The sequence below is a fragment of the Eriocheir sinensis genome, chromosome 35 (assembly GCF_024679095.1).
Source record: "Eriocheir sinensis breed Jianghai 21 chromosome 35, ASM2467909v1, whole genome shotgun sequence".
NCBI lineage: Eukaryota > Metazoa > Arthropoda > Malacostraca > Decapoda > Varunidae > Eriocheir > Eriocheir sinensis.
In genome coordinates, this window is record NC_066543.1 from 17,709,345 (window position 1) to 17,724,631 (window position 15,287).

The 15,287-nt window shown below is 40.3% G+C and overlaps 1 protein-coding gene across 1 annotated transcript in view; it reads left to right on the forward strand.

The window, feature by feature from the left end:
* Window positions 1–12,954, forward strand: part of LOC127007525 (sodium- and chloride-dependent GABA transporter ine-like) — a 50,628-nt gene extending 37,674 nt beyond the window's left edge. The window contains exons 3-12 of the mRNA XM_050878665.1: window positions 353–487; window positions 6,867–7,080; window positions 7,459–7,591; window positions 7,897–8,031; window positions 8,484–8,712; window positions 9,350–9,477; window positions 9,657–9,782; window positions 10,151–10,351; window positions 11,268–11,444; window positions 12,021–12,954. Coding sequence (XP_050734622.1) covers window positions 353–487; window positions 6,867–7,080; window positions 7,459–7,591; window positions 7,897–8,031; window positions 8,484–8,712; window positions 9,350–9,477; window positions 9,657–9,782; window positions 10,151–10,351; window positions 11,268–11,444; window positions 12,021–12,230 — 1,688 coding nt within the window. The 3' untranslated portion in view covers window positions 12,231–12,954. The remainder of the gene's footprint in view (window positions 1–352; window positions 488–6,866; window positions 7,081–7,458; window positions 7,592–7,896; window positions 8,032–8,483; window positions 8,713–9,349; window positions 9,478–9,656; window positions 9,783–10,150; window positions 10,352–11,267; window positions 11,445–12,020) is intronic.
* Window positions 12,955–15,287: the final 2,333 nt, after the last annotated feature.

The window sequence follows — 15,287 nt, forward strand, 5'->3', positions numbered from 1 at the left end:
CATAATATCACGTTCTTGTCTAGATCCATATCCGCTCCTTCCTTATATTTTGCTCTCTTTCGCCCCTCTCATGACGCTGTCCTCCCTCTGTAAGCCCAAAATGTGCCAGCTCCCCACCTCTTCTTCCTATCATAATTATGTAATGTTTCAGTCTGCTATAATGTTATCTTTGCCCTCGCTCTCGCATCTTTACATTCGGCGCATCTTTACATTCGGCTCTCTCCCCCGCCCTTCTCATGACGTTCTCCCTCCATTTCCATACCTCTAAATGTACTAGCTCCCCGCTTCGTCCTCCTATTGTCGTCACTTAAGTGTCTGCCATAATGTACTCTTCGCCTTTCCTCTCTGACAGGCGCCTTCCTCCTGCCCTACTTCGTGATGCTGTTCGCGTGTGGCATTCCGCTTCTGCTCATGGAACTGACGGTGGGCCAATACACTCGCCGGGGACCGATCGCCGCTCTGGGCAAGTTGTGTCCCCTCTTCAAAGGTAAGGAGGGACGCTGGGAAGGGGGAGATTGAGATTGAGAGTGAGAGTGAGAGTGAGTGAGGGTGTGAGTGTGACTGTGCGCACGCGGGATTGAAGATAAGGAAGTATAGGGAAGAGAGGGGAACAATGACTGATTTAAAGATGGAAGGATGGATAAAGGATGGAAGTGAAGGAAGATTTGTTGAGAGGTAGTGTGCGTCTGTTTAGTGGGAGAGGGAGTATGGTCGTGCGTATGTGTGTGTGGGGAAGAGTGGGAAAGGATGGGAGCATGTGTGCGTATATATGTGTGTATTGAGTAGGGGAATAGGGGTTAATGAAATAGACTCCTCCCACTTATTCATGTTTTCCGAGGCCCTCGAGTCATTGGGTTTCTTGTTATCGTTCTTGTGAGTATAAATTCAATAGGAATCCTTTCACCTCGAGGCCACGACGTCAAATCCTCATACCAGTCGCTTCTTGCCAATGGAAACGCTGTTTGATGTGTTGGAAGTGATTTTCACGCTTTATGACTTTCCGCGCGGCCTTTCCATACTTAGATTTGATTAATTGACCGTTTAAATGACATCCTTGCAATACGTACTGTAAATATTTTTATTTAATTCCCTTCCTTTAAATGCCTTAAAATACCCTCCTTGAATAATTTCCTTTAAATGTCTTCCATCACTTAAATACCTTCCTTTAAATTACATACTTAAATATTTTTCTTTAAACTCCTTCCCCTCCCTTAAATACCTTTCTTCCTTGAAATTTCGTCCTTAATACACCTTCCTTTAAATGACATCCTTGCAATATTCAAATGAATGCAGGGAGGAATCGCTCTCGTAGGGACACACACACACGGCCCGGCAGCTCAGGGGTAGAGTGTCTGGCTCACAATCAGAAGGACCGGGGTTCGATTCCCCGGCCGGGTGAAGATAAGTTGGGTTTATCTTCTTTCAAGTGTAGCTCCTGTTCACCTAGCAGTGAGTAGGTACGCGACGTCAGGCAAGGAGTTGTGACCTCGTTGTCGCGGTGTGTTGTGTGTGGGTGGTCTCAGTCCTACCCAAAGATCGGTACTACGAGCTCTGCTGGCTCTCTCGAGAGAGACCCGCAGCAGACCAAGAGGTGAATTACTAACACACACACACATAAAGTCTTTCTATGAGGATGCATTTGCATGTGTCAAAATTACTGGAGAAACAAGTGAACATTTTGAGATAAAAGTGGGTTTAAGACAAGGGTGCGTCATGTCACCATGGTTGTTTAATATTTATAGGATTGGTGTTATTAGAGTAATGAAATGTAAAGTTGGGGAAGTTGGAGTAAGAATGTTCGATGAGGGAAGGAAGTGGTACTGAATTCTATACTGTTTGCTGATGACACAGTGCTCATTGCAGAAAATGAAAGTGAACTACAAAATTTGGTCAGTGTTTTTTATAGTGTCTGTAAAAGGAGAAAGCTGAAAGTAAATAACAAAAGTAAAGTGATGGTTTGTGAGCGAAGTAGAAGTGAGGTTGTAGATTTTGTATGCCCATATAGAGTGGGAATTGAATGTGAAAAAGAATGCAAAATAATTTTGAATGGTGAAGAAATGGAAGAGGTTAATGAGTTTAAGTACCTTGGATCAGTTATGTGTAAGCATGGTGGTACGGAGGGAGAGATAAGAGAAAGGCCATTGCAAGGAAGAAGGGTGGTAGGGTCTTTGGGACGAATCATGAATGGCAGAAGTGTGAGCATGGAAGTAAAGAGGGATTTGAGAAATACAACAATAGTACCAACCCTCACATATGCAAGTGAAACGTGGGCCTGGAATGAAAGTCAGAGGTCTAGAGTGCAGGCAGTGGAAATGAGTTATTTGAGGAGTGCATGTGGTGTGAGCATAATGGATGGAATGAGTAATGAAAGTGTGTACGAGCGTTTTGGAATGTGTCACGGGGGTGAAGGGAAGAAGTGTGGAGTGGTGGAAGAAGTGAAGCGACAGACTTTAAAGTGGTTTGGCCACATGGAGCGAATGGAGGAGAGTAAGATGACCAGAAGGGTGTATAGAGGGAAGGAATGCTAGAGGACGACCTCCAGTGAAATGGAGGGATAGGGTGCAAGAGTACGTTAGGGAGAAGGGGGAAAGATCTTTGAGAAACTTTGAGTAGGAAAGGAGAGTGTGTTTGGATAGAGAAAGTTGGAAACTCTTCTGCCGTGGCCATCCCCTGGTGGGAGCTCCTAGGAGCAGGCGTCGATGAAATGATGATGATGATGATGAAGGTAATAAAACTTTCTCCAACTGATTGATAATTTACATTCACCTCGTTGAGCACCTTTACATTCACCTCGTAGAACCGCATACCAAAACGGATTGCACTCCATTTATCAAATCACTCAGGTGTTCAAAATCTCATTCAAATCTCATCAGGCCTGCCGCAGGCGTGGAATTTACGACGAAATTCGAGGCTTACCATTAGAGTTTATGGGTTGTTTTTATGAGGTATATTTACGAGTCTAGTAATAGTTAAACAAGGCCTCTGCAGCATAAATATGAAAACCACTCATGAGAACCCGACTAAACTACTTTGTAACATTAGAAAATATTTGTTGTGAGAGCCGAAAGCGTCTGAAAATACGGGTCAGTTCCTCCCGTTGACTTTACGATTAAGGTCCATTTTGCGCACTTTGGTCATATCAACCTCTGCTTGCAAGGAACTGACAGGTAGCATGTATAATAGGCAGTGTGATGTAGTGTGTTGCCATATAGCTGCTCAGTTCCTGTCACCATGTCTAGGTAAGGCCCAGATGTTTGTGACCGACTTGGCAGTTTGAGCGAGTCTGCTACCTGGTCCTACCGTGACCCTCACCTCCGTTTACTCGAATTATTTTGGGTATGAATAACGTAAGAACGGGAACAATAGCAACAGTTCGCCTAAATGTTTTGAGGCTCATACGTTTGCACGTATGTGGAAAGAACCTCAGCAATACACCGGCATGATGCATACATACATGCAAACAACATACCTGCAATGGCAAATAATAGTAATCGTGTCACTTAAGTAATAACTCGTATGACAGTGAAAATGTGTGTATAAATGAATACAACAAACTTGTCGTGAAATAGATACCCATAAATACCTTAGATCCCTCTAAAGGCGTGCGAGAACAGGAGGAGGAAGAGGAAGACACCTGTCGAGTTCATCCTGTCATAAGCATGGATGGAGTGAATACAGGAGTTGTGTATTCGAATACGATTACGAATACTTCCAATTCCAACGAATACGAATTCGAACACACTGATATGGTTTTAATACGAATACAGACACGAATACTTCTTGAAAGTATTCATGAATATATTCATGAATATCTGCTGGCACTTATCCATATTAAGGGGCATCTCCCACGTTAATTAACGATTAACGAATTAACAATTTGGTGCCCAGCACTGCTTATTACACAATTTCATCCTATGTTGATTAGCGTTTCACACATGTTGCTGGCAGAGAGGAAGGAGGAGGAGGAGGAGGGGGGGAAGTGAGAGTAGGCAGGAATGAGGAAGGAGGGTGTAAGGCCCCACCAATTTCATTGTCACACAATTGCCTAAGGACATACCCTGAGGTGGTTTTGTGCGTTTTGTGCATAAGGGGTGGCCCCCAGCATGTATTCAGTTCCCACATCGACCTACCACAATAGGTAAACTGGGGTATGTCATACCCCAGGAACCTAACACGATAGGTAACCTGGGGTACGCCGTAGATACCCAAATGGATCTATAGAGCAAACTGAGGGATTGTTACCGGGATGACCCTCCCATCCCCATGAAGGACTTGACAAGTCAGGAGGGTAAAGGGAAGGAGAGATACCTATCCAGGGTTAGGCGGAAGGACTGGAGGGGGGAGGAGGAGAGGGGAGAAGATGGGAGGGAAAAGATGGGAGGAAACTGAAAGAAGGAAGGCGCGGGAAAAAATACAGCTGAAGTAAAAAGTGTGTGTGTGTGTGTGTGTGTGTGTGTGTGTGTGTGTGTGTGTGTGTGTGTGTGTGTGTGTGTGTGTGTGTGTGTGTGTGTGTGTGTGAGAGAGAGAGAGAGAGAGAGAGAGAGAGAGAGAGAGAGAGAGAGAGAGAGAGAGAGAGAGAGAGAGACCTGTACTCAGCGGCTGACCTCACACTTTCATCAGGCAGGTACGGGGAGAGTGAGGTGGCTATGGACGATGAATTTGTAAAAATTTGAAAAGATTAGAAAAACAGAGAGTCCAACTCTGGCGTCCGAGAGACAATGGCCACGACTGTACATAAGGGAGAAGATGAAAGAGAGCGAAAGTTAGACTAGATCAATACAATTAAGGGATTAAGTGTGATATATACAAATGTAGACTGAATAATATCTAGTAAGCTGGAACTATGTACAAGACTACCTACAAGAGAAGGAGCCCATGATTGTATGCCTAACAGAAACTAAACTAAATGAAGTCATCCAAATAGTGTTTGATAAAAAATACAATGTATGGAGGAAAGATAGAGTGGGCAAAGGTGGTGGAGTGATGATAATGACAAAGAAGGAGTTATTAGTAAAATCAGTAATATATGGAGAAGGAAAAGCAGAAATAGTGAGTGTAAATTTGGAGAACAAAAACAGAAAAAGATGACGATTACAACAACGTATGTACCACCTAGAACAAACTCATGGAGTAAAGAAGAACATGAAATCATGATTGAAGAAACCATTCAGAGTTTAAGTAGAATGCTCAAGGCAAACAAAAGAGTACTATTTTTTGTTGATTTTAATTGTAAAGAAGTAGATTGGGAGATGTTTGAAAGCAGTGGTGGCGATATGGCATGGGCGGAAAGATTGTTAAGATTGATGATGGAAAACTTGATGATGCAAAGGGTGAAGGAAAACACAAGATATAGAAGTGATGACGAACCGGCGAGACTGGACCTGGTGTTAACAAAAGAAATACACTTGAAGGATGAATGAAGGTATGGATGCCCTCTGGGAAAGAGTGACCACGTGATCAATGAGATATAAACGGAGGAGGAAGGAAGCAAAGAGGATGAATCATATAAAAGAAACAGGTTAAACTATAGGAAGACAGACGTGGAAAATCTTAGAAAATATTATGGAGAGCTGGACTGGGATGAGCTAATGAGAACAAATGAAGTGCAAGAAAAGTATGATATTTTCATGGAGGCATATAAAACAGGGGTTATGAAGTTTGTACCAGAATACAGACCTAAAGAAAAGGGAAAAAAAGGACTGGTTTAATGCAAAATGTGCTAAGGCAAAAGAAAAAAAAGAGACAAAGCATGGAAAAGATTAAAAAGAAATAAAAACCAAAGGAATAAAGAAGATTCTAAGGTAGTGATAAATTAATACGCGAAAATAAGAAAGGAAGAAGAAAAGGGATATGAAAAGGATATTGTGGAAAAGTGCAAGGAACAGCCTAAACTATTTTATAGATTCATAAATGGAAAGATTAAACCAAGAGAAACAATTGAAAGACTGAGCGACAGAAATGTGATAATCGATGATCCTAAAGGCATGGCGGAATTACTAAACAAAAAGTTCCAGCAAGTTTTTACTAATGAATCAATATTTAACGAGCCACAAGAAAACAAGATAAATGTTCATATGGAAGAAGTTACAGTAAATAAAGAGGAGATATATATATTGTTGGGGGAGCTGGAAGAGAGGAAAGCTGTAGGACCGGAAAGAATGCAGAAATGAGTTGGTTAGACCGATATATGACATCATTAAATACTCAATAACAACTGGTACAGTGCCTAAGGAGTGGCGGAGGGCCGAAGTGGTCCCCATATATAAAAGTGGAAGGAAGGAAGAACCCCTGAACTACAGATCAGTGTAGTATGTAAAATATGGGAGAAAGTGATAAAGAAACAATGGACGAGATTTCTAGAAGAGCATAATTTAATCACAAGTAAACAGTATGGATCTAGAAAAGGGCGCTCATGTGTGAGAAACTTACTGAGCCTTTACTCAAGAGTGACAGATAAAATACAGGAAAGGGACGGATGGGTTGATTGCCCCTACCTAGACTAAAAAAAAGGCATTCGACAAAGTTCCACATACAAGACTGCTATGGAAACTAGAAAATAAAGAAGGATTGAAAGGGAAAATGAAGAACTGGATGGAAAGCTATCTAAGGGGAAGAGAGATGAGAACAGTGGTTAAGGACATAAAATCGGAATGAAGAACTGTAGAGAGTGGAGTGCCTCAGGGATCAGTATTGGCACCAATACATTTCCTAGTATGTATTAATGACATGACATGCATTGTCGAACGTATACCACCCAACGTCACACACATTTCTTTGCCATATATTCACAGTTGTAAATCAGGTCAAGTGAACAGCAAAATCCCATGAATGTGATGCCGATACCCCTGTTAACCGACCCTTTGCAGGCGCGGGCGTGGGCACGGTGGTCATCTCGTTCCTTCTCAGCACGTACTACAATGTCATCATTGCGTGGGCTATCTACTACCTAGTGCAGTCCTTCTTCTCAGAGCTGCCCTGGACTAGCTGCAACGCCACCTGGGCTGTCAACTGCTTCGACGACTACGGCCCGAACATCACGGCACCCAAGGGAATGAAATCAGTCACCGAGGAATTCTTTGAGTGAGTGACTGGCATCTGTTTTTGAAGATGGTGTGATAGCATAATTTCTACAGTCAGCTTTTTTCTCTTTTCTTTTGTTGTTGTTGTTATTCCACCAATAACTAATGTATCTGTTAAAGTCAGTGTGACCACCACTAATGTCAATAGTGGGATGAGTATTTTCCATTCTTTATTTTCATTTTTTACTCCACCATTCTTACATCCTTAGGAAAAGGGTTTCAGAATCACATCTTTGCAGTTTTTGCTATTTGCGGGACCTTACATGTAGTTTAGAGCCACTTTGAAATTCCCAATAATTCAAAAGTGCAGATATGCTAGTTAAAAGCCAAGCAATTTAATAATATTAAGGGTTTGATAACACCGACTCCTTTCTTGCAGTGAGGTCGTGCTGGAGAAGACGAGTGGCATCCATGAGAGTGGAGGGTTGCGCCTGGAGCTGGTCCTCGCCCTCTTTTTGGCATGGATGCTCGTGTACTTCGCTCTGTGGAAATCAGTGAAGTCTTCTGGACGTGTAAGTTATAGTTTATCATCCTTTTCTTCTTGACGTCTTGACAATTTAACATCATTTCCTTCTTACTCATATTTTAGCTGAGCTCTCAAATGTTCAGTAATTTTTTTTTTTTTTTTTTTTTTTTTTTATTCTTTGCCCCATTGTACTGTATCTTATCATTCATCATCATCCTCACATCATTTACCTCCTCTTTGTCAATTATTTTCTTATGGACCTCAATTATTGTTTCTATTCTCTTACTGATTATTATTTTTCAAGTCTGCATAAGGTTCCCATCATTACCATGTTTCGGCTGGTCATTCCAGACAGTGTATGTGACGGCCACGCTCCCCTACCTGCTCATCGGCGCCTTCATGTGGCGCGCCCTCACCCTGCCCGGAGCTTCCAAGGGGTTGCAGTACTTCTTCAACCCTCGATGGGAACTCCTGGGATCTGCTGAGGTACTTGTTACCTCCTGTTGTGTAGAGTGAATTGTAGAAAGTTCACTCCTCTTTTTTTCTTGTTTTCTTTAATAAGCCACAATGTCCCTCCTCTTAACTATTTTAGATTGATGCAGTGTCATGTTCTCATGTCAATTTTTTTATTTTTTTATTTAATTTTCTTATCTCTAAATAATTTGCATATTCTTTTAAACGTATGGGGAATATTGATGAAATATAAAAAGGAGCAAGTTTTGGTTAACTTTTTATTCATTTTCTTTATATAATTATTATTTAATGTTCTGTGTTCACTCGCAGCTCAACTAGATTTATGATCCTAAAAATAGTTAGTCTTTTCTTCACCTTGCAAGATGAGACTTATGTTAGAATTTCAGTGTGACTGCATGCCTCTAATCCATCATCCTACTACACCCAATAGTAAGTATTGGAGTGTTAATATTTTTTCTTTGTAGGTCTGGGTCAATGCAGCTTCTCAGAACTTCAACAGTATTGGCATAGCATTTGGCTCAATGATTGCATTTGCATCATACAACAAATTCAACAACAACATTGTTGTGGACACTTGGACCATCGGCCTCATCAACAGCATCACGTCCCTATTGGCTGGCACTATCGTCTTCTCCACGCTGGGCAATATTGCTTTTGAACAGGGCAAAGAAATCGATGATGTTGTTGCCGAAGGTAAGGAAGAGCGTGAAGCCCTATATATTGCTTTGTACAAGGGTAGGTATTACTACAACAATTAGTAGATATTTCCTAGGCCATCAAGACAATGATTTAGCTTTTGATTGTCACCTAATATGCAAACCCACTTCACATTAATCAGGAAGGTTACTTTGGAAATTCTAAGTCACAATAATAAGTATACATTATTTCTTCATGTGTTCTGGGTACTGTATCATCCTAGTTTCAAGCAGCATGGCATTGATTGATGGACAGAGGTATGTACCAAGATTTTTTTTTTTTTTTTTGGGGGGGGGGAAGGGGCCTATGGTGCTGGTAGGCTTTCTTGATGGGGCTTGATGGTTGCCCCCATGTGGCGCAGGCAAGTGTTTATAGTGGCGCCATGTTGCTTGGCTTATGCTGCCCCCCCCGGATCATCTTTGATTCTTGCTTTGGAGAGAGAATCTTGAGTGCGGGATGATAGGTGGTCTTCAGGACAGCATGTGGGTAGTCTTAGGCCAATTGATGGTGGCTGAAAACTCCCAGCTTTTGGCGGCGGGCGAGACACAAACTAGCATCCTCCTGGACAAGGCGCCAGCAGACTAACCACTCAACCACCACCTCCACTGTAATGATGTCTGTGCATATGTTTCAGGTCCTGGTCTGGTGTTTGTGGTGTACCCTCAGGCACTAGCCAAGATGCCGTATGCCAATGTATGGGCGGTGCTCTTCTTCTGTATGTTGCTCATGCTTGGGGTGGACTCACAGTTTGCCACAGTGGAGGTGAGTGGTGTTCAGCAGACTCACTCCACTTCATTATGAAATGAAGGTCTGCTGTTTCATTTGAATTTAATTTTTACAAGAATTTATCTCATAATACTTATTGTCACTGTACACATTTCAGTAGTTTCGACACACAAAGCATGTATTTGATATAATATGAGGTTATTTTCTCACTTCAGGTTATAGTCACATCCCTGACTGATGCATTCCCAAACTGGATAAAGAAATACTTGCGGCGACACGAGTTTTTGGTGTTGATTATTTGTATCGTGTCCTTCTTGCTGGGCCTCCCCAATGTTATGCGAGTAAGAAATCATTTTCATGTATATAATATGTAATACCTGGCAATCTATTTTTGCATGCATGATTGAGCTTCTTTTTATTGTCTATATGCACTAGTAAGTTAATTATTTTCTTCCTCTTGCTCAAACTGTTATTGTAAAGATTGTTATTTTGAGATTGCAATACCCAAGAGGAAACTTGAAAGGCAAGTTTCCTAGTTTTGGTTAAATCCCATAAACTGACTGTAAAACCTTAAAGTTGCAAGCACATTGTTTAAACTGGTTAGCTGAAGATGGCAACTTCAGTAAAATATATACACACAACTATAGAAAGTATATAGAAATTATAAAGCCATCACATTTAGACTAAATGATTATACATTTGTCTACAGGGTGGCATCTACTACTTCCACTTGATTGATTACTACACAGCTGCCATCTCCCTCATGTACCTGGCCTTCTTTGAAGTTGTGGCAATTGTCTGGATATACGGGGCCAACCGTCTTGCCCGCAATGTTCAAGAGATGACTGGCCGTTTGCCATCCCTCTACTTCCGTTGCTGCTGGTACATTGCTGCTCCATTACTGATTCTAGTAAGTCTTATTACTTATTATTTTTACCTCTGGTTTGTAAAAAAAAAAAATATTTATTTATTTTTTATTTTATTTTTTTTTTTCCTGTAAAAATACAGTATATGGATAAGTAAAGAGTAGATGTACAGTGTTCAAACAAAAACAGTGGCAGAAAAAAGTACTATAAAACTATAAAGGGCAAAGCAGCTCATAACAGTAGATGCAGCAAGGCAAGGAAAATACTCAAACTTAACATCAAATAACTGATCACATCTAAACCTCAACCTCAAAGGCAGTGATGTGTGCATGCATGTCGGTCAGGAGAATGTCTGCCTTGCAGCTTCACATTCAGATGCGCAGTGATGTCCAAGAGTAGGGCCAGGCCAATGAGTCATTGCGTGTCAAAATGATCAGCATGGGGAAGATTCTTCTGACGGAGGAAAGTGGCAATCTCCTGTTCCTGTCAGTGATGTCCGTGAGTAGGGCCAGGCCAGCGAGCCATGGCGGGTCAAAGTGATCAGCATGAAGAAGATTCTTCTAACGGAGGAAAAAGGCCATCTCCTGCTACAGGTCGCACATACGGGACAGCATGGCCCTATGACAAGACAGCTTCAGCCTGTCCTTTTTTGTTTGAATTTAATAGGACAAGTAGATCTCAAAAAGGACAGACCTGGCAACTTTTGCAGTGAGGTGAGGAGCACAGGCTTGCCAAATAGTATTTGCCAGCAGATGCTGTTTGCCATTTTTTTCCTTGGGTTTCGCAGGCTGGATTGCAATGTTAAAGCCTGGCAGGCCTTCATGGGCCGGACATGGCCTGTGGGCCAGATGTTGCCCGCCCTTGCTATAAAGGGTTAAGTAAATTAAAAAAAACTGAGGACAAAAAAGAATGGAAATGCAGGAGTATAAATTTTTGTTTAGTGTTTTCTGTGTATTACAGACAATATGGGTATTCTCCATGGTGGATTACAAGCGCCCATCATATAATAAAGGAGAGTATGCATATCCAGATTGGGCCATAGGAATTGGATGGATCTTCGCTTCATGTTCCATCGCTCCAATCCCAATATTTGCAGTAATAGCTATTGTCAATGCCAAGGGAACAACTTTATTGGAGGTAAGTAAAGTTTGCAGTAATTTGCATACCACAACCCTTTAATGCAAAATGTATATGTTATATGAGAGGTGTATGATACCCAGCTGCTTGTATTGTGGCTGCATCCCTTGCTCTTACCTTTTTCAGATCTTGCTTTCATATTTAGCACCTTTGTGTAGTGGTTAGCAAGCCTAATTAAGAATCCGCAGGTCAGGCTTCAAATCCCAGCTCTGGCAATCAGCAGCTATTCAACCTCCCTTTCGGGCAGGTCGGTAAATAGGTACCTGGGGAAACCTGAGGAGGGTAAACTGTGGTAACCCGGATGTCACACCTGCCCTGTGTCCTGCGGTAATAGGTTCTTACCCACCACAAGCTCAAAGGCCAAAGAGACAGATGAGCAATGAGGCCATGCACAGAGTATGCCCCAGCTTTACCTTCCATATGTTACCGGTATTTCTTAAAGGCAGATATCTCCCCAATAGAAAGCTAGAGTTCATTTATCACTGTTGTGATTGTCATCTCTGTCTAACTATACTACATGTGTATTCCTAACAAGTATATTTCAGCCTTATATCTAAAATTTATTGCACTTGACAGAAAATAAGAAACTCTGTCGTATCTCAAATTGAGGAATGCAGGTGCTGCGGTGGTGCCGTCAACTGTCTGGACACAACACACAACCACAGCAGTTCAAAGGAACAAGTCAAGTTGGTGGTGTATAGTCCAGACTCGGGTAACAACATAGGCTGTACTACTAAGGTTGACCACCTCAAGGAAACAGAAATGAATGGAGAAAATATCATGTGATTTTTACTTTGAGTTTGGGATATGGATATATTACTATACTAATTTTCTAGGAAGAGGTAAGAATGTATACGTGTGTAAGTGGTTCATATTATAAAATCTGGAATGCTGCATTCAAGATAGTCAAGCTATGAAATCAAATGCCTGTATCATTTGTGATATTCTTATCACTTTAGTTTATGAAGTGATATACTATGTATTGACTTCCATATTTCTTGTGCCTTGATATGTATATAGTTGACAGTAGTGGTTCTTTTGTAAAATGACAGATTTATTCATCCTTCTAAAGGATGATAGCCTTATTTTATCAACAGATTTGCTAAATCTGAAATAATACTTTTAGTCCTCTTTCCACCTTTTAAGGTAAATCTTCATTCATGTATGTTATTTTTATTAGTGGTAGCAATTATAATCCAAAAATATCCTTAAGTTTGCTTAGGACAAACTTCACTGTGATGTGTCAAACTTGCAACTGAAGCCTGGCTGCAATATGAATCCTAACCAACTTCATTTATGCCAGTTGAAAGATGCACAGGCATCATTACTCACTTCAAATCTAGCATTTGACATCAGCTAGTACTAAACAGAATAAAAATTTACAGCCAGACACAAACTGCAAGTCCCCTGTAAAATGTATGACTTTACCCCCATTCCAGTACATCCTACTACCCCTACAGATGTGCTGTTGTTGACAGGTTTCCATGTTCAATAAATGACTTGTTTATTATTACCCGAGTATAATGCTTATCAACACACACCTTCATTTAGACTGGAAATGTGAGTGAACAGGTAAGTCTTCACTCTTCCTCATATCTATTCACTACCCATTAACTTTTTCATTAAAAGATTGAAACATTGTTCACCCATGAAACCTACACACATACATCCTCACAGACAACAAAGGTTATATATACTAAGCAATAATTCAAAGAAACATCTCCATCATTTACATACTGCATTGTCCCCTTACAGCAGATATTAGTCCCACAATCATTAATAACCACCATTTAGCCCCTTTTAATAAGAAAGTTAGATGAAGAGCTTCATAAATTTATTTGCATGTTACAAATACAGCCTTCCCAAAACATACATGAATATTTAAGATTCATCCATCACTGGGAATAATTTCATATCCGTGTCTAAAGCAGTGCAAAAACAAATTTCACAAATTCAAGACTGTCAAAAAGGTAAAATGTACATTACTGAGACAACTTATCAAAATGTAAAAAATCAGAATTACCCAAGTCACCTCTACCTAAACATCACTCTTAAATCACAGCATTCATCCACATGCTTATTAGTTATCAGTTATATACAAAGATTTATAAAATGCTCTTACATACATGAAAATGAAGATTATAATTTAAGTTTTAGCACTTCAGTACACTTAAATTTCAGTTTTAATAAAATGCACACAGTAGCAACTCACCAATAACAATTTCAAAAATAACATATGGACAGTAACAGTATGTCATGATAGTTTCCAAGTTTCTACAATGTGTAGATTCTTTCAAATGAGATTTTTCTGGAAGGAAGCACCTCGGATAGCATTCGTTTTTCTTTTTTTTTATAACAAAGGAGACGGCTCAAGGGCAACAAAAAATGTAGAAAAAAACGCTACTTGCCGCTCCCACAACAGAAGATAGAATAGAGTGGCCGAAAGAGAGATCAATTTCAGGTGGAGAGGTGTCTTGATACACACTTCTTGAAAGAGGTCAAATTATAGGCAGGAGGAAATACAGACGAAGGAAGGCTGTTCCAGAGTATACCAGTGTAAGGGATGAAAGAGTGAAGATGCTGGTTAACTCTTGCATAAGGGGTTTGGACAGTATAGGGATGAGCTAGAGTGGACAGTCGTGTGCAGTGGGGCCACGGGAGGGGGGGAGGCATGCAGTTAGCAAGTTCAGAAGAGCAGTCATATATATAATAAATATATATATAAATATATATATATATATATATATATATATATATATATATATATATATATATATATATATATATATATATATATATATATATATATATATATATATATATATATATATATATATATATATATATATATATATATATATATATATATAGATATAGATATAGATATATAGATATATATATATATAGATATAGATATAGATATAGATATATAGATATATATATATAGATAGATAGATAGATAGATAGATAGATAGATCCCTGTATATGGATAGCAACTATGCTGGGGAGAAGAACTGGCGGAGACGATAAAGAACGCCCAACCTCGAGGAAGCTGATTTAGTGAGAGAAGAGACGTGAAGTTTCCAGTTTAGATTTTGGGTTAAGGATAGACCGAGGATGTTTAGTGTTGAAGAAGGTGATACCTGACTGTTGTTGAAGAATAGGGGATAGGTGTTTGGAAGATTGTGTTGAGTTGATAGGTGGAGAAATTAGGTTTTTGAGGCATTGAAAGACACAAGGTTCCTTTTACCCCAATCGGAAATGATAGCAAGGTCTGAGGTTAAGCGTTCTGCAGCCTCCAGTCTGGAGTCTTGTAATTCCTGTTGAGAAGGTCTTCTGTTGAAAGAAGTTGAATAATGCAGAGTGGAGTCATCAGCATATGAATGGATAGGATAGTTTGTTATGGAAAGATCATTGATGAATAACAGGAAGAGAGTGGGTGATAGGACAGAGCCCTGTGAAACACCACTGTTGATAGGTTTGGGGGAAAAACAATGACCATCTACCACAGCAGAGATAGAACAGCCGGAAAGGAAACTGGAAATAAAGGAACAGAGAGGATAGAAACTGTAAGAGGGCAGTTTAGAAAAGAAAGACTTGTGCCAGACAGGGGGGGGAAGTCGATAGGCCTATTTCTCCTGGATCTAAACGTAACCCCAGATCGAAGGTGTTAAGTACTAGAAACCATTACTTGATCAACTAACATTACATAAAATTTGCTAGAAACCATTACTTGATCAACATATATTACATAAAATTCACCATACTGGAGTTAATTAGATGTTTGGTGTTGTGGTTGTTCCAAAGGTTGTACATGGAAGCTACTGTGGCATACTGACCAAT